Genomic DNA, 26,622 nt, shown 5'->3' on the forward strand with positions numbered 1-26,622 from the left:
ACATGCCTCTTAAGATCTGTTTGCTTTTCTTCAAGTTTTTTTTTCCTTTTTGTTCCTCAGACTTTGTAATTTCCATTATTCTTTCTTTCAAGTTTGCTGCTCAAGTCTGTCCATTTTTTTTCCATTTTTATTTTATTTTTTTCCATTTTTTAAAAATTTAAATTTTAGTTAACTAACATACAGTGCCATATTGGTTTCAGGAGTAGAATTCAGTGAGTCATCACTTACATACAACACCCAGTGCTCATCGCAAGTTCCTGAGTTAGTATCCATCACTCATCTAGCCTATCTCCCACTCACCTCCTTCTGTCAACCCAGTTTGTTATCTATCAAGAGTCTCTTGTGGTTTGTTTCCATCTCTTCTCTCCCCCACCCCTTCCAATATGTTCATCTGTTTTGTTTCTCAAATTCCACACCTAAGTGAAATCATATGGTATTTGTCTTTCCCTGGGTGACTTATTTCACTGAGCATAATATATTCTAGCTTCATGTCATTGCAAATGGCAAGATTTCATTCTTTTTGATGGCTAATATTTCATTGTATATATATATGTGTGTGTGTGTGTGTGTGTGTGTGTGTGTGTATACACACATATATAATATTCCCTTATATGTGTATATATTCCATATATGTTTGTGTGTATACACACACACCACATCTTTATCCATTCATCAATTGATAGATATCTGGGCTCTCTGCATAGTTTGGCAATTGTTGATAAATGCTGCTATAAACATTCAGGTGCATGTGCCCTTTCGAATCTGTATTTTTGTATCCCACACTGGTGGCTGCACCAGTTTGTATTCCCGCCAACAGTGCAAGAGGGTTCCCCTTTCTCTGCATCCTCACCACCACCTGTTGTTTATTGTGTTGTTAATTTTAGCCATTCTTACAGGTGTAAGGTGATATCACACTGTGGTTTTGATTTGTATTTCCCTGATGATGACTGATGTTGAGCATCTTTTCAAGTGTCTGTTAGCCATCTGGATGTCTTCTTTGGAAAAATGACTATGCATGTCTTCTGTCCATTTCTTCACTGGATTATTTGTTTTTTGGGTGTTGAGTTTGATCAGTTATTTACAGATTTTGGATCCTAACCCTTTACCTGATATGACATTTGCAAGTATCTTCTCCCATTCCGTCAGTTGCCTTTTAGTTTTGCTGATTGTTTCCTTCACTGTGCAGAAGCTTTTTATCTTGATAAGGTCCCAATAGTTCATTTTTGCTTATGTTCGCTTGCCTTTGGCGACATGTCTAGTAAGAAGTTGCTACAGCTGAGGCTGAAGAGGTTTCTGCTGGTGTTCTTCTCTAGGATTTTGGTGGTTTCCTATCTCACATTTAGGTCTTTCATGCATTTTGAATTTATTTTTGTGTATGGTGTAAGAAAATGGTCCAGTTTTCCCAACACCATTTGTTGTAGAGACTGTCTTTTTTTCCATTGCATATTCTTTCCTGCTTTGTCAAAGATTAGTTGACCATGTAGTTGTGGGTCCATTTCTGGGTTTTCTGTTCTGTTCCATTGATCTGTGTCTGTTTTTGTGCTAGTACTATACTGTCTTTGCAATAGCTTTGTAATATAGCTTGAAATCTGGATTCGTGATGCCTCCAGTTTTAATTTTCTTTTTCAGGATTGCTTTGACTCTTTGGGGTCTTTTTTGGTTTCATACAGATTTTAAGATTGTTTGCTCTAGCTCTGTGAAAAATGCTGGTGGTAGTTTGATAGGAATTGCATTAAATGTGTAGATTACTTTGGGTAGTGTAGACATTTTAACAATGCTTTTTCTTCTAGTTCATGAACATGGAATGCTTTTCCATTTCTTTGTATCCTCTTCAGTTTATTTTAAAATTGTTCTATAATTTTCAGAGTAAAGATCTTTTACCTCATTAATTTATTCCTAGGTATCTTATTGTGTCTGGTACAATTGCAAATGGGATCGATTCCTTGATTTTTTTTTTTTTTCTGCTGCATCATTATTGGCATACAGAAGTGCAACAGATATCTGCACATTGATTTTATATCCTGAGATGTTGCTGAATTCATGTGTTGGTTATAGCAATGTTTTGGTAGAATCTTTTGGGTTTTCTCCATCGAGTGTCATGTTGTCTGTGAAGAGTGAAGTTTGACTTCTTTCTTGCTGATTTGGATACATTTTCTTTTTGTTGTCTGATTGCTGAGGCTAAGACTTCCAATACTATGTTAAATAGTAATGGTGAGAGTGGACATCTGTGTCTTATTTCTGACTGTAGGAGAAAGGTTCTCAGTTTTTCCCCATTGAGGATGATATTAGCTATGGGTCTTTTGTATATGGCTTTTATTGTGTTGAGGTATGTTCCATTTATCCAAACTTTATGGACGTTTTTATTAAGAATGGATGCTTTATTTTGTCAGATGCTTTTTCTGCATCTGTTGACAGGATCTTATAGTTTTCATCCTTCCTTTTATTAATGTGGTGTATCACAGTGATTAATTTGTGGATATTGAACCACCCCAGCAGCCCAGGAATAAATCCCACTTGATCATGGTGAATAATTCTTTTCATGTACTGTTGATTTTGATTTGCTAGTACATTCATGTTCATCAGGGATATTGGCCTGTAATTCTTTTTAGCGGGGTCTTTGTCCAGTTTGGGAATCAAAGTAATGCTGGCTTCATAGAATGAGTTTGGAAGTTACCCTTCTGTTTCTATTTTTTAGAACAGTTTGAGAAGAATAGGTATTAACCATGCTTTAAATGTTTGGTAGAGGGACGCCTGGGTGGCTCAGTTGGTTGAGCATCCGACTTCGGCTCAGATCATGATCTCACGGTCTGTGAGTTTGAGCCCCGCATCGGGCTCTGTGCTGACAGCTCAGAGCCTGGAACCTGCTTCAGATTCTGTGTGTCTATCTCTCTCTGCCCCTCCCCTGCTCATGCTCTGTCTCTCTCTGTGTCAAAAATAAATAAACAATAAAAAAAAAATATTTGGTAGAATTTCCCTGGGAAGCCATCTGGCCTAGGACTCTTGTTTGTTGGGAGATTTTTGATTACTGATTCAATTTCTTTGCTGGTTATGGGCCTATTCAAATTTCTATTCTTTCTGCTTTAGTTTTGGTAGTTTGTGAATTTCTAGGAATTTTTCCATTTCTTCCAGATTGCCTATTTTGTTAAAATGTAATTTTTCATGGTATTCTCTTATGATCATTTGTATTTCTTTGGTGTTGGTTGTGATCTCTCCTCTTTCATTTGTGATTTTATCTATTTGAGTCCTTTCTCTTTTTGATAAGTCTGGGTAGGGGTTTATCAATTTTGTTAACTCTTTCAGAGAACCAGCTTTTGGTTTTGTTGATCTTTTCTACTGTTTTGTTTGTTTGTTTTTATATATTTTATTTCTGCTCTAATCTTTATTATCTCCCTTCTGCTGACTTTAGGCTTTATTTGCTGTTTTCTAGCTCCTTTAGGTGTGAGGATAGGTTGTGTAGTTGGAAATCTGCCTTTTTTTTTTTTTTTTAAGTAAAGTTTATTTATTTTGAGAGAGAGAATATGTAAACAGGGAAGGGGCCGAGAGAGAGGGAGAGAGAATCCCAAGCAGGCTCTGTGCTGTCCATAAGGAGCCCAATGCAGGTCTCATTCTCATGACCTGAGCTGGAATCAAAAGTCAGACTCTTAACTATCTGTGCCATCTGTGTGCCCCTGGAAATCTACCCTTGTAATCCTTTTAGTAAATTTTCCATTTCAGTTATTATACTTTTCATCTAAAGAATTTCTTTTTCATTTATTTTTAGGCTTTCTGTCTCTTTATTGATATTTCCATTTTGTTCATGAATTGTTTCTTGTCTTTTCCCACAATCTCTGTTAGTTCATTGAACATTTAAAGAATAATTCTTTGTCTTGTCGATCTGCCATCAGGTTTTCTGGGACAGTTTCTGTTAAATTTTTTTTCTCTTTTAATGGACCATACTTTCCTTTTCCTATTTCTTGTGGGGTTTTTGTCAAAAACTGGACATTTGAGTTTAATAATGTAATAACTTCAGAAATGAGATTTTCTCCATTCCCAGCATTTGCTGTTTTATTACTGTTTTTGTTTGTTTGTTGTTTTTTATTATAGTGTGCTATCTCTCTGCTAAGGATCAGACTGAGGTATAAACTTGCAGTCTTCTCATATGTTTTCTAAGCCTTTCCCTGGGTAAGGGTGGCCACTTTCTAATTTTTCTTGTATATGCACTTATGTTTTGAATGTCTATATCTTTAATGTCTGGTTCCCAAAAGAGGACAAAGAGAAAAATGAAGGTGGAAATAAATGACAATGGTCTTTTAAGTACTGGAAGTCATTTCAGGCCAAGTGGGGGGTCACATATAGCAGGGTTCTTACACAGAGAAACGGAACTCTGAGGTTCCTCTTTCTAGGAAGCAGCTTTATTTGTGCCACCTGGGCTCAGCGGGTTAAGATCCCAAAAAGGCTGAGTCCCGAGTACAGCAGGGTATAGCCTTTTATGCAACTTCTACTTCTTTGTCTCCCGTATGTGGTGACACATATAGTCTGATTGGACACATTTCAAGTTACAGAGTCGTGTCAGAGCTATACATACCTGTATAGGAGTTGATTGGGTCACATTGCCTTCCTTTGTTCTGAGAAGCCTCCACTACATTCTTTAGGGAGGGTCCTTACCACACACCTACCTATTTGTACTTCTGTGATCAGAAGCAGTGATTCCCAATCAGAGTATGGATTCCCAATATTTGGAGGACATGGTTTGTTTTGGCTATCCTGGTTCTTACTGACTGTATGTAAGCCACTGCAGGGATATGTGCACAACTGCCTGCCATGTGGCTTGGTTGGAGGTTGGGTAGTTTTGACTGCTGAGAAATGAAATTAACAGAAATCAATGGTGATTTACCTGTGCTAGCCTTTCCCTGGAATTTACAAGCCTTCAGTAGAATCCAGAGTTCTAAAATAATTGTATTAAACAAAATCTGCCAGTGCAGTTTTTTTCTAGGTGGAGAGACACATTTCTGTTGCTTTGGACTGTGCCACCAGTGCTGAAATCTCTTACATGGGTTTACTTAAACATGTAGCATTATTGCATGTGTTCTTATGATACTTACAGAGTACATGGAATTGCTTTATACATTTACTATTGACATTCTTATAGGAGTGTATGTACCTCTCTGTATGTAGTCATTGTATACCCTATGGTCACACATACTTGTATATAGTTTCATACATTCTTCACATCTACCTGAATTTTGTATTAATAGAAACCATAGCTAACACTAGAAGATAAAAATAAACGTACGAACTTACATTTTTTTCTTTATATAGGCAGTGTTCAGAATGTGACCAGGCAGGGAGCAGTGACATGGAAGCAGACATGGCCATGGAAACCTTACCAGATGGTACCAAACGATCAAGGAGGCAGATTAAGGAACCAGTGAAATTTGTTCCACAGGACATGCCCCCAGAACCCAAGAAGATTCCAATAAGAAATACGGTAATTTTTTCCCTGTTTATCATAATCATCACAAACTTCTGAGGGCAAAATTCTGAGGCCAGTTTGTTGTTTTACATTATGAAATATACCATACATAACTGAGAATTTATGCTTTATATATTCAACTTAAAGCATAATAATAAATGAATACCCACTGTATCCACTGACCTGCTTCAAAAATAAACAGTAACAAAGCCTGATGTCCCCTGTGAATCCCTTGGTAATTTCATTCTTACCTGGCTAGCACAGAGATCACCTCCTTCCTCAACTTTGTATTTCTCATTCTTTTCTTTTTTTTTCAGTAATGACTTTCCAAATGTGTGTATTTGTAAATAATACATAGTTTTGCAGTTTTTAAATTTTGTATGAATGGAGTCAGGCTTTTCCTTTTGGTATTTGTTAATTTGACCAGTTTTTTTTTTTTGTTTTTAAGCTTATTATTTTGAGAGAGAGAGCTTGAGCAGGGGAGAGGCAGAGAGAGAGGGGGAGAAAGAATCTGAAGCAGGCTCTGTGCTGTCAGCACAGAGCCCAGTGAGGGGCTTGAACTAACGAACTGTGAGCTCATGACCCGAGCAGAAATCAAGAGTCAGATGCTCAACCAACTGAGCCTCCCAGGTGCCCCTAACCAAATTTTGTTGATGTGATTCATAAATCCTGATCTGTGTAGTTACAGTTCATTTATTTTTACTAATGTGTAGTATTTTTTATTAAAACAATAGATCATATGTTTTGTTCTTTAGATTGGCAGTTTTGTTTCCATCTTTTTTCCTTTTTAAACAACTCTGTTTTGAATATTTTTGTAAATGTCTCCTGCAGCATGGTAACAAGGAGTTAGGATATATACCAAGGTGTTCATTTGCTTAGTTATCGAATATGTGCGTCTTCAGTTTTGCTAGTTAATTCCACTGTGTTTTAAACCAGTTTATATTCATAGCAATGAATAATCTTACTATTGTTCCCTAACCTTATTTTGTGCAATATTTTAATGCTTTCCAATGCAATACATGTAAAATAGTATATCATTTTATTTTGTATTTGTCTCAATACTAACGACTTTGAGTATCTATGTATTTTATCTATTAGGAAATGTAAATGCAAGTCTTCTCCGATTTTTCTATGAGGTTGTTAGTCTGTTTCTCCTCACAAAATTTTTGAGGTTAGAGTTTAAAGAATTTCTTCCAGAAAGTATTTATATTTGTTATTACCAGGTGCCGATGAGGTGTACTAACCTAAGACCATTTTATTATTTTATTTATTTTTAAATGTTTGTTTATTATTTATTTTAAGAGAGAGAAAGAGAGTTAGTGGGGAGAGGGGCAGAGAGATAGGAGAGAGAAAATCCCAAGTATGCTCCATGCTGTCAGTGCAGAGCCCATCATGGGGCTCAATCTCATGAACTCTGAGATCATGACCCGAGCCAAAATCAAGAGTCAGCTGCTTAACCGACTGAGCCATCCATGCACCCCTAACCTAAGACCATTTTAAATAAGTTTGGTGTGTGTGTCTTTTTCCATTATATAAATAGTGTCAATTTCTGCCCCAGTCCAGTGAAGGCTGGCTTGCAGTTATGAATTCCTGGGGAGACATTTTTTACTTTCTGACTCTGAACCAAGGCAGACACTTTTGAAAAATCTGCCTCCTCCTGAAGGAGATGTAGATTTTTTTTTTTTTTTTTTTTTTTTTTTTAAGTAGGCTTTATGCCCAGCACAGAGTCTAGTGGCCGGGCTTGAGCTCACGACCCTGAGATCAAGACCTGAGCTGAGGTGAAGAGTCGGATGCTTAACAGACTGAGCCACCCAGGCATCCCAGGATGTAGCTATTTTTAGGGTTAGTTGTCATCCTTTGTTTTGTTACCTGTTTAGTTGTAAAGAGTTTTTTCTTTTTTCCTTAAAGTAACAGCTTTCTTTAATTTCTTTAATTTTCTTTAATCTGTAATAACACATTTAATCTAATCATAAGAAAAGTTACTTCGAGTATTTCATTCAGTTTGTGTTATGAGCTTATTTGAAATTGAGGAAACAGATGTGGAAATTGTCTCCCAGATAATTTAAATAGTTGCTTTTCAATGCTCTAAATTAATCAACTTGAAATTGTTTTATTTGTAATTCCCATTAGTTTAAAACAATTTTTTTTGGCCTCACAAATATATTTTGTTTACAAATGAACTAGAGAGAATCTTCCTTCAAGCCTGCTCACTTCTTCCTTCCTTCTTCCTTTCTTTCTCTTTCATTCTTTCTTTTTTAAAATTTTTTTAATGTTTATTTTTTTAAAGAGAGAGAGCACGAGTGGGGCAGAGGTAGAGACAGAGGGAGACACAGAATCTGAAGCAGGCTCCAGGCTCTGAGCTGTCAGCACAGAGCCCGACACAGGGCCCAAACCCACAAACTGTGAGATCATTACCTGAGCCGAAGTCAGATACTTAACCGACAGAGCCACCGAGGCGCCCTAAGCCTGCTCATTTCTAATACATTTTCTGTAACTTCAATGCCAAAAACTTCAATGTGGCTATTAAGATATCCGAGTAAAGCATGTGTCTGTGTTTGCAAAGATTATCCTTTTATGAAACATCGTTTTCTTTACTGTTTAAAGAAATCTTTAGGACCGGTGTTATCATCTTTAACCAGAGACGGAAATTTTGTACATATTACAGTGATATTTTTGTGTCCATGGTTTAGTATTATTTCAGATAAAAGAGGATCATATTTTCTTTTAGTTTACTTGTTCTCACAGCCTGGAATTATAAGGAAGCTTTTGAATTTTCTAATTTATTCCAATTCCTTTTACTGTATTATTTGTCTCTTGTTTTCTTGTGTAAAAGTCTTAGTCTTCTTGTAGATGTGTGTGGGTAAAACACAAGAAAGGATTCTATGGCCAGTAATTTTAGGAAATACAGTATGATTACTTTTTTTCTTGGGGGAATTCAAATGTATACTCAAGGTCTGAGAAACACTACTGTTTAGAATAATGATTACTTTAACTTTTTCCTAACCTATTTTATCAAAGAGCACTTTTTTCAAGACCATTTTTTATTGTATCATATAGTGCTGAGTGGTACCAGCTTTGGAAATGATGTTCTAGAGGCCACGGATTACTTGCATAAAGGTCATCTGTGGGGTGTTTGTTGGAATGTAGGTTTTGGACTCATCCAAGAACTAATAACTTAGAATTAGGGGTTGGTTTAAGCAGACTTTTTAGGTTTTATTCTTATGCAGACTGAAGTTAGAAAATAACTATCTGGATAATGTTTATCATTATTACTCTTACTTTTTTGCTTCCTTCTTCCCTTCCTTCCCCCCCGATTAATCCATACAGCAATTCAGAAAATCTTTGATGAGGCTATTCTATTGGTCAAGTACCTGATCGAGGAATGTAAGAATGAGAGATGCAGAGGAGAGTGATTCAGTCATCTTGATTTTGATGTTACCATTTAGGCTGAGTTCCTATTGTTACTTTAACTTTTTATCGTATCAGTTCTGTTTCAGAGATATATTAACATTTTAATTAGACGGTGTGGTTAAAAATGAGGCAGCTTACTTTCTTTTCTTAGCACACTGTTAATTATGGGAATCTAGGTATCTAACTGCCAGCTCATTTGTATGTATAACCAAGTATCTTTCACAGTAAATAACTGATTTATCTCTCCTTTTAATTTTTCAATTCTTGTTCCTAGTATTTTTCTACTTATACTTTTTATTCTGGTACGTGTATTACTACACTTATTAGCCACCCAGGTGCCCCACATTGAACTTCCTATTACAGAGATATTGTGATATTGAACAAATTACCTAACCCTTACCTGAGTTCCCCAGCTGAGCTGCTGTATGAATTTCCTATAGGTGCTATAACAATTACCATGATTTTGGTGGCTTAAAATAACACAGATTTATTATCTTACAGTTCTAGAGGCCAGAAGTCTCCAGTCAGTTTTATTAGGCTAAAGTCAAGGTGTTGACAGGACTGGTCTTTTAGAGGTTGTTAGGGATTATCCATTTCTTTGCCTTTTCTAGCTTCTAGAGGCCACCTATATTCCTTGGCTCAAGCCTCTTCTCACACCACTTTTACCTCATTTCCAAACTCACATATGTTTCCTCTCTGATCTTCTATTTCCCTCTTATAAGAACCTCTGTGATTCAGGCCCACCTGAATTCATCTCAAAATCCTTGGCTAAATTACATCTACAAAGTCTCTTTTTGTTATCAAGTATCATTTACAAGTTCCGAGGATTAGGATATGGATATTGTGGAGGCCAGTATTCAGCCTATTACAGTTGCTTTGAAAATTAAATTAGATAATTTACATAAAGTACCGATCATGATGTCTGGGACATATTAACATCAACTTATGTTCATTTTCTTCTTCCTCCCTCCTCATCCTATTAACTAGATTGTGTGATTTTGATTAAGATACCTGGGCCTTTGCTGCCCCATCTATAAAACTAGATATAATACGATAAGATTCTCAGTAACAAAATCTATTGAGGGGGTGCCTGAGTGGTTCAGTCAGTTAAGTGTCTGACTTCTCCTCAGGTTGTGATTAGTGATTCATGAATTGGAGACCCGCATCAGGCTCTTTGCTGACAGCTCGGAGCCTGGAGCCTGCTTTGGATTCTGTCTCTCCCTCTCTCTCTGACCCTCCCTTGCTTGTGCTTGTCTCTGTCTCTCCCTCTCTCTCAAAAATAAATAAACGTTAAAAAAATTAAAAAAAATATTTCTTTTGTTAGTTTTAATTTTTCCTGCCATTATTGATCAAAGTGTACTTCATTTCACAGTAGTCATATTACTCTATCAAAATTTTGAGGAAGATTTACCTTTGTGACATAGGGAATTCATGACATATATCCTAGGCCTTAATTTCTCATTTCAAAATAATGTTACACTTAATAAAACTATTAAAATGATAATTTGTTTTACAACTTTGATTTGTTCTACAACTTTCTACCATTTCTGTTAAGCATATATTCCCTTGGGCTATAGTGCTAGTATAATTTTTAGAAAAATAGTTTGGATTATGTCATGCTAGTAAAAGTGAATTTTCTAGTTTCAAAAGTCTTTTTTGTGGGATATGTGAATTAATATCCGGTTAGAGTAATTTTGTTTTTAAAAATTCAGTCTTTATAATTAGGCATACAGCACTTTAACTTTTTATTTTTTTTGAAGGACTGTCTCTGTAGAGTTGTCCAAGAACCATCAAAAGTATAAAATGAGGGGCGCCTGGGTGCTTGGTTGGTTAAGCGTCCAACTCTTGATTTTAGCTCAGGTCATGATTGCAGAGTTGTGGGATTGAGCCCCATGTCAGCCTCTGCACTGAGCATGGAGGCTGCCTAAATTTCTCTCTCTCCCTCTGCCCCTCTCCCTCCTCTCATCCTCTTTCTCTCTCAAATTAAAACAAACAAACAAACAAACACATATGTATCTATGTGTATATACGTATATATATATGTGTGTGTGTGTATGTATATACATAGACATATATGCATACAGGATCATGGCTGCCATAGATTGAAGTCCTATTTTGATGAACAACTTTTCTTACCTCTGCTATTACTTTCTCACTTTGTATACTTTATATTTTTACATTTAAAAGTAACATTCTTGTGGTAGTAAAGGAGCAAAAGAAGGAAAGAAGGGAACATGTTGGCGTATTTGAGCAAATTCTTGTATGTTGCTACTATTAACTTCTGTTTAGCTATATTGCCAATAAACCCAACTAGTTTATTATTTTGTATTTCTTTCTACTGTTTGACCATTGGATATTTTACTTCATTACTTTTTGCAAAGGACAGTAAATCAGAAGAGGACATGAGGGATTAGTTTACCTTTATCTAAGATTGTTTAATTAGTAGTAAAACCTAACATTTATTGAGTATGCCTCATATGCAGACACTGTACTAATCCTCCAGCCTACTCCCTCTTATAAAAAATAAGTTCGTATTTGACTATTATAACACCTATTTCACTCAAAATAAAACTGAGACACAGAAAGCTTGAGTAACCTACCTGTGATCTTATAGATAGTAAGCAGAATAAGACTTGAACTCAGATCGTTTGAATTAAGAACCTGTGTTTTTTCTTTTAAGGTTTGTAGAAGAGATTTAGAGGTTTAGTTGAGGTACAAATGGAGTCGTCAAACATTTGGCTTTTGGTAGTGTCTTTGGAAATATGGTGCTCAAAGGCAGGCATATATCCAATTACTAATTTGTGTACCTGAGCTTATTCACATTAGATATGAGATTCGGGGGCACCAGAGTGTCAGTTAAGCATCCAACTCTTGATTTTGTCTCAGGTCATGAACTCGTGGTTCCTGAGTTTGAGCCCCCTGTCAGCCTCTGCACTATCAGTGCAGGATTTTCTCTCTCTCCCTCTGCTCCTCCCCTGCTCTTGCTCACATGCACACATGCTCTATCTCTCAAGAATAAGTTAACTAAAAAAATATGAGATTCAACACTTCTTTGCGCTTTGAGCTGAGTGTGAATTCCCATATAAGCTCCCCCCAAGCTTATATGAGCATTGGCATCACTGTGCTTAATCACAGTGCAATAGTATAGAAGTTAATAAACTGTTTGAAGGTTATTCTACCTTGAGGAAATTGATATTAAAAAAAAGAAAAAATTAGAAGCAGCAAATCTCTAAGTACACTGGCAGCATGTGTATATATTGGCTGCCAGTATATGTTTATTTTGCTCTTCTGTGTTGGTCTGCTTGTTTCCCTCTAAATTGTAAATACTATGAAACTTGCTGTAGAAAAAAAGTATATACTTTGATATTGGCAGTGAAGATAGAGAAGTACACAATGGTCTTTTTGCCTAACTAGATACTCCAAATCCACCTAAAACATTTGGTTTATTGCATCTTAGCTTTTTTGATTAAGCAACAGATATCTTTTGGATTTGTTCATTTGGTTGATCAGTGTTAAGAGAGATGGGCCCATGGACTCAATTTTTGTGCTCCACTGCCTGCTTTGTGCCGAACAAGGCTGCTATTAGAAGAATGGCATCCACTCTTTATTGCTGACAGGAAGTTTCCATTTATCATAGTCAGAGAGTGCAATGGGTAATAGACCACTTTGGCAAGGCTTAATATATTTTTATTATTTAGATCCTGAGGAAAGTCATTTTTCATTTTATTCTACTCTGATTTCCTTAATAAAGATTTATAGAAATATGAACGAATACAGTATATTTTGAGACAGTAGATCCAATAAGATACAGATGCTTTTTGGGGCACGTAGGTGGCTCATTCAGTTAAGTCTCCGCCTCTTGGTTTCAGCTCAGGTCATGATCTCATGGTTCATGAGTTTGAGCCCAGCATCGGACTCTGTGCTGCTGGTGCAGAGCCTGCTTGGGATTTTCTCTGTCTGTCCCTCCCCTGCTTGTACTCTCTTTCTCTCAAAATAAATAAATAAACTTAAAACATATATATATAGATGTATGTAGTCCCAGTGTTACTGTTACTTTCCTAATTTATTTTTCTATCCAAAGATGTTAAAAGATTATCCAGAAAAGTTACTTGAAAAAAATGATAGCACTAGAGATTTGGTGTTTAAAAATAATGGGTTAAAAGAGCTATTTTTAAGTGTAAGAATGAAATCATATTACATTTTCAGAAAATACTTCTATACATACATAGACATTTTCTCTGATTGATATTTTTATGTTATCTTATATTGTTAGGGTATCATTATTTTTAAACATTTACTCTGAATGTTAGAATTATTTTTAAATTGAATTTTAGCTGTGAAAGTAATATGTTAATACTTTTTGTTAAAAGAAATTCAAAATTATAAAGTCTCCTTTGATTTTCCTCCCAACATTACCCTCCCCCAGTCTAATTCACATGCCTTGAATTTGCCTTTATTACAAGGGTACATATTTTGAACTTTGATTTTCTGACATTTCTTTTGGTGTATCTGTCAAAAAAAGGAAAGGGTGATCAGTGAGTCATACGGAAAAGTAATCTGGGCATAGTTCAAGTAACATGGAACTATTAAAGTATTAATAAGTAAAAGAAGAATGATCTGGTTTTAGAAAATCAGAATGAGAAGCGTTGAAAAGCATTTTTTAATTTACCCATTACTTGTGATTTACTTTGTATTTTATATTAATTGTCATTACTGTACTAACGAAGTAGTTACTAATGTCATTGCCATTTTACAATTGAGAAACTGAGGCAAAGATGTCAAGTAACTTGCAGAAGGACATACAGCTTCTAAATGATAGAGCCGGGAATCAGATAGCTCCTGAGCCCATATTTTTAAGTACTCATTGTGCTGCCTTTCTGGGTAGGATTTTTCCTGGCACTTCTCCTAAGGCCAGAATCACAGGCTTCTCATGATTTCAGCAGCTTAGTGACTAAGGGTTTGATCAAGAAAACGGAATTCACTCTGTGGGGAATTAGGGGGTTAACCACTGCTGGTATATCTGGGGCTGTAGATGTCAAGAAATCTGTCACCACTGGTCAGAGGAGTTCTGTCAAACATCAGAGAAATTGTCAATGAAATATTTATCTTGAAGCTCCGAGTCAGTGGTAGTTGCTGACACCAGGTCAGAGACTTTGACAGTGAAGATCTTAGCCCTAAGAATACTGTTGGGTAGGTGAAAAATGAGGATTTGTGGGGAAGTCTGCAAAGCCTGCCAGGACTATGACTTGGGAGCAAATGGAAAGGAATATATGGCTGCACAGCATGACCTCCTGAGTAAAATGGTCTTCACTTAAATGTTTCAAATCTGTGGTCACTAACATGGAACCATAGACAGAAGGTTGTGGGGGAAGACTATGGGAAATGTGGTTTCCAGCCTTAAACAGAGTAAGGTGATGGTGGTGGTGATGGAGGTGTGTGTCAGATTAACCAAAGACAATCTAGCGTACTAACCAACTGCAGTTTTTAAAAGTGCCTAATGTAGTACTTGGCAGTGTTAGGTGATCTAAAAAGTGACATTTCCAGACTCCTTTACCCTCACTCCCTTTTCTTTGTTCTTTGAAGACTGATAATATTTCATCTGTTTTCTTCCAGCTCTGAGCATTGTGCAGAGCATGCAATAAGTTCTTGATAAGATGATTAAAATAATCACTAACAGCATAAATATAGACAGTGACTTAAAGAATTGTAAATACCAAAAGGATAACTTCAGTGTAGGTCAAAGAAGTTGAACCTGGAATTTTTACAGACTCAGCAGTGTTTTAAAATAGAGAGAGGGTTAACTGCTTCCCTGACTTGCTGAATGTCCAGCTGAGCCCTCACAATGTTTGCCATTCATTTATGTCACAGGTTTTTTCTTTGCTTTTTTCTTTCTCTTTTCTCCCTCTTTTTTTTCTTTCTTTTTAGTTAATTAAAAGGAAGGAACATGGGTAAAGTAGAGAACCTTAAAAAAAGTTTCTTGTGATGTTAGGTCAGCCTCTGTTAACCCAGTGAGTTTCTTCCACTGTTCTTCTATTTATAGAAGCTACACAAATGTGCAAAGGGCTTTTCACAAAGATTTCAGCAGAGAGCTCCTTTTATTTAAATTACATTAAGCAATTCTTTTCTGTAGAATTCCTACAATTTGTACCATCTGTTGCCAATGTCTATTTCAGAAGTCTGCTTTTATGCAGTTTTTTAGGGTTGAGCCTATGCTTTTAATATATATATTCAGTACATAGGGTAATATTACTTTATAAAATAGTAACTTTCACATGTCTAATTATACAATCTGGGGAAAACTAGTAGTTTTCACTGCTGCATTGATAGCCAGTAATAATAATTGGGAATTTTTTTATGTATGTTTCATTATAGGAATGAAAATATTTAGTCTCTGGGACTGGAATCTCATTTCATAATATAATTTAGCTTCTTTTGTACTGGGAGAATGCTTTTCTTCTCCTGCATGAAAACCTTCTTATAGGACAGTGAATTAATTTATATACCTAGCCCACTTTTAAATGTAAAATGCTGATACTTCACATATAGTGTTTTTCTTTGATTCCTGTATTTGGTAAAAAAAAAAAAAAAATAGAATTTCTTAAATGTTATGTGGTTTTAATCTTTCAACTATGAATTTTTATTACAGTACCTCCTTTCCACTAGTTTCAGGTAATATCTTCTTTCTTCTGCCTTTCAAGGTTGTTTGTCATTGAGCCAAAACAACTTTGTAATCTTATTGACCTTGTAGTTGCTGTTTTACTGATCTGTGATTCATTCACTATCTAGTATCATATAGTGTGTTTTATGATTTTATAGTATTCTAGTTTTAAGAGTTAATTGTTTTGTTTTTCACACCTTTGAGATCCCAGTAATTCTGTAGTTCTTAAATCTACTTTGATTTGTTCATTTTCAGCTTTATCTCATATCGTTTAGAGGGTAGATTGTAACTTCTGATGCATGCAACACAATCTCTAACCTCAGTTATTTGATCTTTAGCTATGTTGTCCTCTTTTGTAAACCTTCAGAGTCCAGTAAAGAGAAGACAGTATTTCAAGATAAACTTTTGCTTATAATATATAGGAACTCAAATTTATGTTGTATTTCCTTTGTAATAGTCAAAACTATAAGCAGTTATCTTTTTTTGTGAGTGCTTTAGTCATATTTACTTCAGAGTTTAATAGTTCTCCGTCTTAAGCAATAAAAATTGGCTGTGTGGGAATCCAGGTCTTTCCATACTCTCTAGTCTTTATTTGTGGTTCCTAGTCCTACTAATGAACAATGACCAGGTTAATTTTTTTTCAACATGTATCTCTTGAGCAACTAATAGTGTAAGGCACTTGCCAACAAATCCTGAGTAGAACACCAAAATGAAGACATGGTCTATTACATCAAGGAGGTATACTGATAAAAAGGTGGCCCTGAAATAAATGTAATTTAACTAGGGAATACAGGGAATTTAGTGTAAAAATTTAGGTATCATTATACCTATAGCTGTCTTTCTTACAATATGTTTTGTTTTTGTTTTTTACATGTTTATTTATTTATTTTGAGAGAGAGAGCATGAGTGTGAGGCGGGAAGGAGCAGAGGGGAGGGAGGGAGAGAGAGAATCCCAAGTGGGATCTACGGTGACTTGGGGCTTGATCCCATGAACTGTGAGATCATGAGATCATGACCTGAACTGAAATCAAGAGTTCGATGGTCAATGACTGAGCCAACCAGACACCCCACAACATGTTTTTATAATAGCCAATTTGATAGCAAAAGCCTCTTGCATTATGAACTGGACAAAATTTTAGAGAAGTTAATTAGATCAAATCCTAATAATTTAGTTTTAATACAGATTCATTTATCACTTAAGATTATTAATTATTAATGAGTGTTGCACATTTTCAGCAAAAATGTTAATATATCCACTATTTTATTTTTTTAGATAAATAGGTACAGATTTTTTTTTAGGAAACTTCATTTCTCTTCTAATTATTTCTGTGCTAAGGAAATTCTGATGTATTGATTGATTGAAGAGTTTTTAAAATTTAAATAGCTCCTCTGTTTATTCAATTAGAAATACCTTGTTTATGGATATGACTTATAATTATGCTTTAGAAAGTAACTATCCATTTAAAATATAATCATATTTTCCTCTTAGACTTTTTTTTTTTTTTTTTGGTAGCATCATCCCCTTTAAAAAGTAGAGGATGGTAGGGGCGCCTGGGTGGCTTGGTTTGTTAAATGTCATTGCTGTCAACGCAGAGCCTGCTTCAGATCCTCTGTGTCCCTCTCTCTCTGCTCCTCCGTCTGTCTCTTCTTCTCTCTCTCAAAAATAAATAAACATTAAAAAAAAAAGTAGAAGATGGTGTACAAATCAAATTCTTGAGTGTTTTAGATAACATCAAAACCTGTAAGATAGCATAATGTGGGGTGGAAAGTACCTGGACTAGCACATAGTAGATTTGAATTGTAGTTCATACTCCACCAATAACCCTTTGTGTGGCCTTGGAGAAGTACTTTAATTTACACCTTGTTGTACTCAGTATCCTCATTTATAAAATATGTTAAATAATCTGCAGTCTTTCTACAACTAAAATTCACATTTGCATTTATTATTTTATCCTTAACACTGTTTAATTGATTAGAGAGTTAAAGTACATTGATAGTCAAAGAATCTAGGGAAGGTAGTACTTTGTAATTAGGCTTCATGACATGTAATAAAAGTTGTTGTATTTTTAAGGACCATATTTATTGTTAATCTTTTTATTTTCCCTTTCTGGAAATTACCTTTATTATAATTATTGGTTGTCTTTATGAATGCTTCCAGGAGACACTTTTCAACAAATGGGCCATGAGATGTGTCTGTTGACTTGCTTCCAAGATTTTATGTTTTTGAAATTTTCCTTTTGCTCTATTTTCAAAGTGACATTTGATTGTTTTACCTAGCCAATTTTATACTGACTTCTTTATGATAGTAACATCCCAAAGATAAAATATTGTTTAACAATAATAGAAACATGCTTTCTCACTTTATGAACACTTTTTACCCTATTACTGTTATAAGGCTGAGTAGGCAGGGTGAGGCAGACACTGAAGGAAACAATACACTGACTATCCCACTGATAAATTAAATTTTAAGGATTCTCATTCATTTAGTTTATTTTTAAAGGAAGGCATGAATACAGTTTTAAAAATGACTTCCTTTGCCTTCCATTGTTTTTCAATTTATTTAGTTTCTTTGAATCTAAAAGCAACTCTTGCTACAGTCTTCAACTTCTTTGTAAAATACTTTTTTTTTTAACATTTATTTATTTTTGAGAGCCAGAGACACAGGGTGATGGGGGGATGGGCAGAGAGAGAGGGAGACACATAATCTGAAGCAGGCTCCAGGCTCTGAGCAAACTGTTAGCACAGAGCCCAACATGGGGTTCTAACCCACAATCTGTGAGATCATGACCAGAGCCGAAGTCGGATGCTCATCTGACTGAGCCACCCAGGCGCCCAAAATATTTCTAATGCACAAATTTTTTTATATGGTCAGCCATATCAAATAAAAAAATCTTGGATTTTTCCTCTGGAGCCCTTTCTCCTCCAGCTCTAATCTGAGTTTGTTTTTCAGTGTCATCCTTGGACTTTGTTTCATCATCAGGGGACTTCCTTTTAACCTCCCATAGGTAGAATATTTTGTTGTTTGCATTAAAAAAACTTTTTTTTCTATTTATTCCCTTATTTTGATGGGGCAACTTCTTCAATAACTTACTTAGTAAAGGTTAGTGAGAGGTAAATTTTTGAGATCTTACATACTTGAAAATTAAAAAAAAACTACGCTTCAATAGTAATAGGCTGTGCATAAAATATGACATTAAAAAAAATTTTTTTTTTAACGTTTATTTTTGAGACAGAGAAAGACAGAGCATGAATGGGGGAGGGGCAGAGAGAGAGGGAGACACAGAATCGGAAGCAGGCTCCAGGCTCTGAGCCATCAGCCCAGAGCCTGACACGGGGCTCGAACTCACGGACCGCGAGATCGCGACCTGAGCTGAAGTCGGACGCTTAACCGACTGAGCCACCCAGGCGCCCCTACATTTTTTTTTTTTTTAAAAAGTATCACTTGACTGACTCCTGGCTATAAGTATTGCTTTCTGCTTTTGTAACTCTTTTTTTCCCCCCTGTCTTGTATCTCTCTGGCTTTTTTATCTTTTTCCATTGTATTCAGTGGTATGATTCAGTATCTTGTTTGGTATGGTATATTTTTATTCATTTCTGGGAGCTCACTGAACCCTTTCTGTTTAAAAACTCATGTATTTTAGTTCTGAGAAATGAATTTTTATTATTTCTTTGGTAATTTTTATCCTTTCTATTTTCTTTTTCTGGAACTTCCACTAATTGTATTTTAGTGCTCCTAATTGGATCTCTGATTTTTTTTTTTTTTTTTTTAATCATAATATTCATTTCTTTCTTTTTTTCTTTTAAATTTCTGGGAGATTTTCTCAACTTTATATTCCAACTGTTTTACTAAATTTCTGATTTGGGATGTGTATGTACCTTCATTGTTCCTTTTTCTTTTAATAACAGATGTTCTTATTTCATGATGGCAAAAACTTCTTTTATCTCTTTAGGAATATTTATTGTAATTACTTTTCAGTTTTCTTTTGTATCCTTCATTGTCTTTGTTTCCTCTGGGATCCTTATTTCTGTTTGTGTTTGTCTCTTTCATGTGGAAGCTTTCAGATGCCTGGGGATCCTTTGATGTCTCTCTCTCTCTCTCTCTCTCTCTCTCTCTCTATATATATATATATATATAGTAATTAAGTTTAAGCCGTTTTCCCTATAGCTGTGATTTTATCATCTGGGGACGTATTCTTTGAGAACACCTTAAATGTCAGTATCTGTAGATGTTTTCTACATCAGTTCAGTAGAACTATTCTCTTATCTCTTAACTGGTAGGTATAATTTTAACTGCCAGACTCCTGGACAGGTAAGGAAAAAAGGGCTAAAGGTCTCACAGTTCAGAAACAGAATTCCATTTAAACCTTCTGGTTTCTGTTTTGCGGTCTCACTGTTCGCTTCTCTGTGCCTGATAATCCATTGTCCAGAGTCTGTTTAGTTTTTTTTCTCCAGAGAATATGCCCCCTGTGTCTGGTGGGAGAGGAGTAATCTCTTGACAGCATAGGGAGGGAGTGAAATCCCTTATACCTTTATGTTGCTGAATTTTAAACCAAAGTAGCATTTTATTTCTTATCTATATAGTTTGTGTGATTGTTACTTACTTCAGGATTTTGTTTTTTAAGTGTTACTTGTATTTTTTTCAAATAGTCATTGTTAATGCCTCATCTCCATCTATAGGATGATAGCTTTAATAAATGTGTTTGTGTATACATTTGATTTCTAGTGTGGTAAGTGGAATAATGGCCCTCCAAAAATGTCCACGTCCTAATCCTCAGACCTTGTAAATATGTTCCCTTACATAGCAAAGGAACTTTGCAGGTATGATTAAATTTAGTTATGGATCTGGAGATAGGAAGATTAACCAGGGTTATCCATGTGATCCCAGTCTAAATCACATAAGTACTTAAAAGGAGTAAATGATGTAGAGTCAGTAGATGAATTTTGTAGTGCTTAATTAGTTTTTTCAACATTGATGGATATTGAAATGATTTTGAAAGGCATTTTTGCTTTATTTAGATGTAAGTTAAATATAAAATCATTTAAGCAGTAATGGAAAATTGGTTCATTATTCTTTAAAGTTTGCTACAATTAAAAATGATCAACTTATGGCTGAAATTTTTTATAACTTTTATTGAGATATAATTCACATACCATACAATTCATTCATTTAATGTTGTATAATTTCGTGGTTTTTGGTAAATTCATGGAATTGTCCAGCCATTACCACAATTAATTTTAGAACTTTTTTTTTTTTAATGTTTATATTTATTTTTGAGAGAGAGAGAGAGAGAGAGAGAGAGAGCAAGCTGGGGAGGGGCAGAGAAAGAGGGAGACACAGAATCCAAAGCAGGCTCCAGGCTCTGAGCTGTCAGCACAGAGCCCAAAGCGGGGCTCGAACTTGTGAACTGCGAGACCATGACCTGCGCTGAAGTCAGACACTGAACCGACTGAGCCACCCAGGCGCCCCTAATTTTAGAACGTTTTTATTGCTCTGCTCCTCCCCGCACCCCTATTCCCACCAAAATTCCTATACCCATTACCAGTGACTCTATTCTCCATTCTCCTAGCCACACGCCCTGGGCAACTCCTAATCTACTTTCTGTCACTGTATATTTACCTATTTTGGACATTCCTTATAAAGGGAATAATATGTGGTGTTTTCTGACGGCATTTTTTTCACCTACCATAATATTTTAGGACTTATTCATGTTATGGTATGTATGATACTTCATTTCTTTCGATTTTTGTGTAATATTCCATTATATGGATATACTGGATTTTTAAATTTATCTATTCATCTGTTACTTGATGGATATATGTGGGTTTGTTTTGTTTTTCACTTTTTGGCTGTTATAAATCATACTGCTATGAATATTCACATACAGGCCTTGTTGTGAACATGAGTTTTCACTTATCTTAGTTGTATTGCTAGGAGTGGAATTGCTGGGTCCTAGGATAACTCTGATTTGAACATTTGAGAAACTGCTTTTAAACTGGCCATACTATTTTCTATTCTCACCAGCAGTGTATGAGGACCCTAGTTGTTTTTTTTTTTTTTTTTAACATACTTAACAACATTTTTTTGTGTCCTTATATAGTCATCCTAGTGGGCGTGAAGTGGTATCTCATGGTTTTGATTTGCATTCTTTGCTGACTAATGACACTGATGATATTTTAAAAAGAAAAGAATGATGCAGCACCTTTTCCCTCTCTTTTATCTGTGCTATGTAACATGGCTAAAATGATGTTTCTAGTTGGACTCTTAAGCAAATGAAAAATGACTGAGATTACACATCTGTTGTACAGCTTTAAATAATCTATTATTGCCCTCATCCCTAATTTTAGTTCATATGAGCTAAGAAAGCAAAATCCAATGTGATATTATAGTCAAATTCCAGAAGGATACTCTGAGGAATAATTGAAGATTATTCCCATAGTACTGTTTTCTTTTGCTGTCCTTATCACAATTGTAATTAAGTTTGTTTTTATGTTATTAGTTTAATAAATGGACAGAGACCCTTTATATAATAGAGATCTGGCAACTTATGTTTAAATATTTAAACTTTTGTTACTTGAATGCTAGTATAAGTTCAGACAGTAAAACTGGTACCAACAACAATTAGAATTGTCTTACTATGAAAACGTGCTTCCTTGTTCTTGGGTATAATTGAAGCTATATGACTATCAGGGATATTTGTGAAGAGTTTTCCAAATGGGTACAGAGATGGGATTATATGAAATAATACTGGATTTTAATTTTAAGATGTATGTGAAATAATCATGATTAAATCCTAATTCCTTTGACCTCACTATGTCATGGGTCCTTTTTAACATTCCTAGTCCAATATCCATTTTTTTGTCACAATTATACAGTGTCCTAGTTACCCACATACCTTTTGCCTTCACTTAAAATTCCAGTATCTTAGTTGGATACTATGTTTAATCATTTTAGTAATGCTTTTGCTACCATCCTTGATATTTTTCATCCTTTTGCCAGTCTGAATGAATTCTTTCCTTTTCCATTCCTGCCTGAGAGTTGCCAGTTACATTTTTTTTTTTTTGAGAATTTTTTATTGTTAGGCATTTTTTTAACCCATCTTTTTTTTTTTTTTTTTTTTTTTTCCTATACCCATCTTTAAGGTGAATGTAGAGTTTTATATTAACTGTATTAAAAAGTACTTACTCTAAATTCAGGAACAATTTTGATTATAGTTGAGATTTTGAAAGATCTGAGCAAGATCTGTAGACTAGTGGACCTGAAATCCCAAGAGAATAGGAGCTGTCCTGGCAACCACTTTAGGTCTATTATCTACTTCTACAGGGTTTGGTTCACACCGGGTACTTACAGAGTATTTCACAAATGAGTTTTTTACATCTTTCAAAATAGCTATGCACCTGAAGCTAGTGTGCTTTGGAAGAGTCTTTTTTTTTTCTAGTCCTTTATTGGTTAGAAGGGAATTAGTCCATTTCTCCTTATATATTAATTGTATTTCATTGGTGAAACTATGTAATTACTCAAAGGCTGCCTGTGCTACTTTTGTGTAAGTACCTTGTTATGTAGACATTTTCTCTGCATTATTTTTTTATGTGGAAACTTTTCATTTGCTTTTAGGCAAGGTAATTGCTTTTGAAGAAAATATAAATTAGCTTACCTATGTCCCTTTTGAAGTTAGTTTAAAATTGATGTTTGTACTTTTTTGGCGTATTTTCTTATAACTTTAATGTAACTTGAAAGCGTTCAGATTTTCTTTTCATTTTCTCTATACTTTATATTATCTAGTGACTTTTCATCTTTTTATACAAGTGCCAAAGCACTTATTGGGACCTATCTTCTCATAGTCTTTTACACACATGCATCATTTTCTACTCTCTTTGAAGTTGTCTCATCTTTTTTCCTATCTCATACATTTTATTTTGTTTTATAGATCTCCTTTTTTGGAAAATAAATGCATTAAAAAGTCCAAGTACTTTTTAGCAACTTTGACTAAAAGCATATTGTTTTTCAGGGGGCACCTTTTGTTATAGATCATTATTTTGAAAAAAAAAAAAAAAACTTAAGCACCTGGTTAAACTATTTTCCATCTAACTTAAAGTCTGAAGTCAATAGCCTGTTTCAAGTGGCATTCTTCATTCGAAAGATAATCAAATATCCTAGAGTGTTCTTTCATTACATTTGTTTTTAAACTAATTTTACACATGCAAAATAGTAGCCTATTTAACAACGTTAAAACCTATATCCTAAGAATTTGAAAAACCAGAATATGTTTTTTTGTGTGTTTATATGTGTGTGTGTGTGTGTGTGTGTATGTGTAATTCTTGATGCTAATTTAAGTGGAAACAGAAACATGTGGACTCAGCCCTATTGAAATGACTAAAGATTACTGTGCATTGTGTCTTAACTTACTTGTCATCTTTATACTTTTTAAATTAAATTATTACAGTTCTGGAAATAAAGGGTTATGTATTGAGGCTTTAGATATCAGAGATTGAGTCTCTTATTAGACTTAAAGTGACCTCTGAAGTACTAAACAGATTGTATAGCCTCTGTTTGTTAAAGATCCTTAGAAAAAACCCTGGCAGAAATTTTTGTGGTGAACTGGACTGTATGTAACTCACTTTGGCTTACTTGGAAGGGATCTACTATGGTTATCCTTAGCTCAGATAATCTATTCAGAGCCCAAAGACTCATGCTGTGCTTTTTTTTTTTTGCCTGTTTGAAATCTGTAATTTTTATTTACTTCCTGGAATGTAGAATAACAACAAAGAATAGTCAGAGCTTCAGGAGTTTACTTATTTTGAATATGCCACCATTCATGAGAAGGATTTTATAGATCCTTATTTGTTAATTTGTACAATGTATAATTTTTTTCTACTTTTAATTAGGCGTGTGGTTATTTTAATTTATAGTGTTAAGAAAAATCAGTCATAGTTTCATTCTACATATTTTCCTAATCCCGTTAAAATTAAATTAGATAAAAATAAACTCCATAGCCAACTGACAAGAAGGGGGAAAACTCACTTTTGGTGATCACCATTCCATCTGTTATGTGCCAGTAGCCAGTAGAAACAGATGGTACTTGTTGATACGTATATAGTTTTTATTTTATTTTGAATATCATATGAGCTTTACTAAGTAATTGTTTCCAATATATTGTTTTATGACTGGAAAACATATACTTATTTTTTAAGGAATTTTATGTTACATAAATTTATTTTGAAAAAATAAAAAAATTACATTGAACGATTTTGTACAACTGCCACACAGTTGCTGGCATTGATTCCTCAGCATAAATCCAAATTTTAGCTTAACAGGTTTTCAAGGTTTGACCTGATTGTCCTAATTAACATTGAATTTAGAATTTTGTTCACGAATAACCATTTTCTCTTTTTATGTAGAAATTACACAGGGAGGCATTCCTTATGTTTCTTCTAACCACATATAGCTAGTTTATGAATTGTGAAAAAAAGATACATGTTAAATTTAGAGAAAACACACAAATGAATATGTGAAACCCATCTTAGTGATTTCAAAGATGTTGAGGTACTGTCTGTTAGTTTGAAATTTAGTTCATTTGTCAAATGAATCATTCTAACCTTGTGAAAATCATCATGAATCTAGCTTCATTGTAAATTAAAATAACCCCAGTGCTAAAAAATTAATTAAAATTTGTTGCATGTTTTCTAGTCCAAATGTTAGTGAAATTACTGAAACATTTAATTAAATCTTTCGGATGAATAAACTATTAAAATGATGCTTGGTAGGTAAAAATACTTTATTCCTTTTTAACTTAGATACATTGTTTGTAATACCATGGCACACTTTCTTTGTGGATAGTTTATCACCTTCTGTTTTCAATGTACTGGGGCGCCTGGGTGGCTCAGTCAGTTGAGCGTCCAGCTTCAGCTCAGGTCATGATCTCACGGTTTGTGAGTTTGAGCCCTGCGTAAGGCTCTGTGCTGACAGCTCAGAGCCTGGAGCCTGTTTCAGATTCTGTGTCTCCCTCTCCCTCTGCTCCTCCCCTGCTTATGCTTGCTCTCTCTCTCTCTCTCTCTCTCTCTCTCTCTCCCTCAAAATTAATAAACATTAAAAAAAAAAAAAAAAAGAAAGAAAAAATGTACCAGAGGCAGATAAAGAGCATAGATGTGATCTATGCAACTCAGGTTGTCATTGTTCCCTAGGCAATAATAAAATTCTTACAAAATAACAACACAGAAAAAAACCAGAAATAGGTCAAGATTTGGAGTGAGGTTCAAAGAAAGAATTGGGAATTCTAGATAATGTATCTGTGTTAAGTTCTAAAGCATATACTTTTTAAATAAAATTCTTCCTTCTTCCACATGCTGTTTTCACCCTGCATTATTATTATTATTATTGTGCTTCTAAAATAACATCAGCCTCAATGTATATATATCATGAAATGACCACCCAGTTATGAATATTTCTATATATCTAAGATAGAGCAAGCTTTTGGATAATTGAAATTTGTTGCATGAGTTAAACTTGTTTTTGTTATTCCTTTTTGCATCATTTCTCCCTTTTTAACTCTTACCCTTACATTTTCTGATTCTTCAGGGACACCATGTTTAAGATATCTTATCTGTTGAGATTGTAGGCAGTTACGAATTGTCATTATTACAGTGGCTGCCACTTCATTAAAACTAGGAAAAGAAAACTCTTTCCCTCTCTATCTGCTCCTATCCCATGTGTACATGCATGCGTTATCTCCCTCAAAATAAATAAATATTTAAAAAAAAACCTAGGGGGCAAAAAACAATTTCCAGTATTTCCCTAGTTGGAGGACTTGGTATTGCAAAAAACTGTGTTTGGATTAATTTTTTTTTTTAATATTACTGGTGTGATAAATGCCAAAAAAAGAAGATTGCTGTATTTTACTTTGGTACTGGATTCTATTAGTCATTGTACTGTATAGAATGCCAAGTTGGGTAGATTATAGTGTCATTTTAAGGTATTGAAGTCTCCTCTTCATTGGAAGCAAGTTTCTACTTGTTTCAAACTACAAGAATTTTTCCTTTAGGCATCACACTGTTATAATTTATTTAAGTATTCAAGTGGAAATAAGAGATTTGCTTTCTTGTAATA

The 26,622-nt window shown here is 34.7% G+C and overlaps 1 protein-coding gene across 9 annotated transcripts in view; it reads left to right on the forward strand.

The window, feature by feature from the left end:
- PHF14 (PHD finger protein 14) overlaps positions 1-26,622 on the forward strand; it is a 209,819-nt gene that overhangs the window by 66,554 nt on the left and 116,643 nt on the right. For all 9 annotated transcript variants that reach the window (XM_045494924.1, XM_045494920.1, XM_045494926.1 and 6 more), the window contains one exon: positions 5,299-5,467. In XM_045494924.1, coding sequence (XP_045350880.1) covers positions 5,299-5,467 — 169 coding nt within the window. The remainder of the gene's footprint in view (positions 1-5,298; positions 5,468-26,622) is intronic.

The sequence above is a fragment of the Leopardus geoffroyi genome, chromosome A2 (genome assembly GCF_018350155.1).
Source record: "Leopardus geoffroyi isolate Oge1 chromosome A2, O.geoffroyi_Oge1_pat1.0, whole genome shotgun sequence".
In the NCBI taxonomy this organism is placed as follows: domain Eukaryota; kingdom Metazoa; phylum Chordata; class Mammalia; order Carnivora; family Felidae; genus Leopardus; species Leopardus geoffroyi.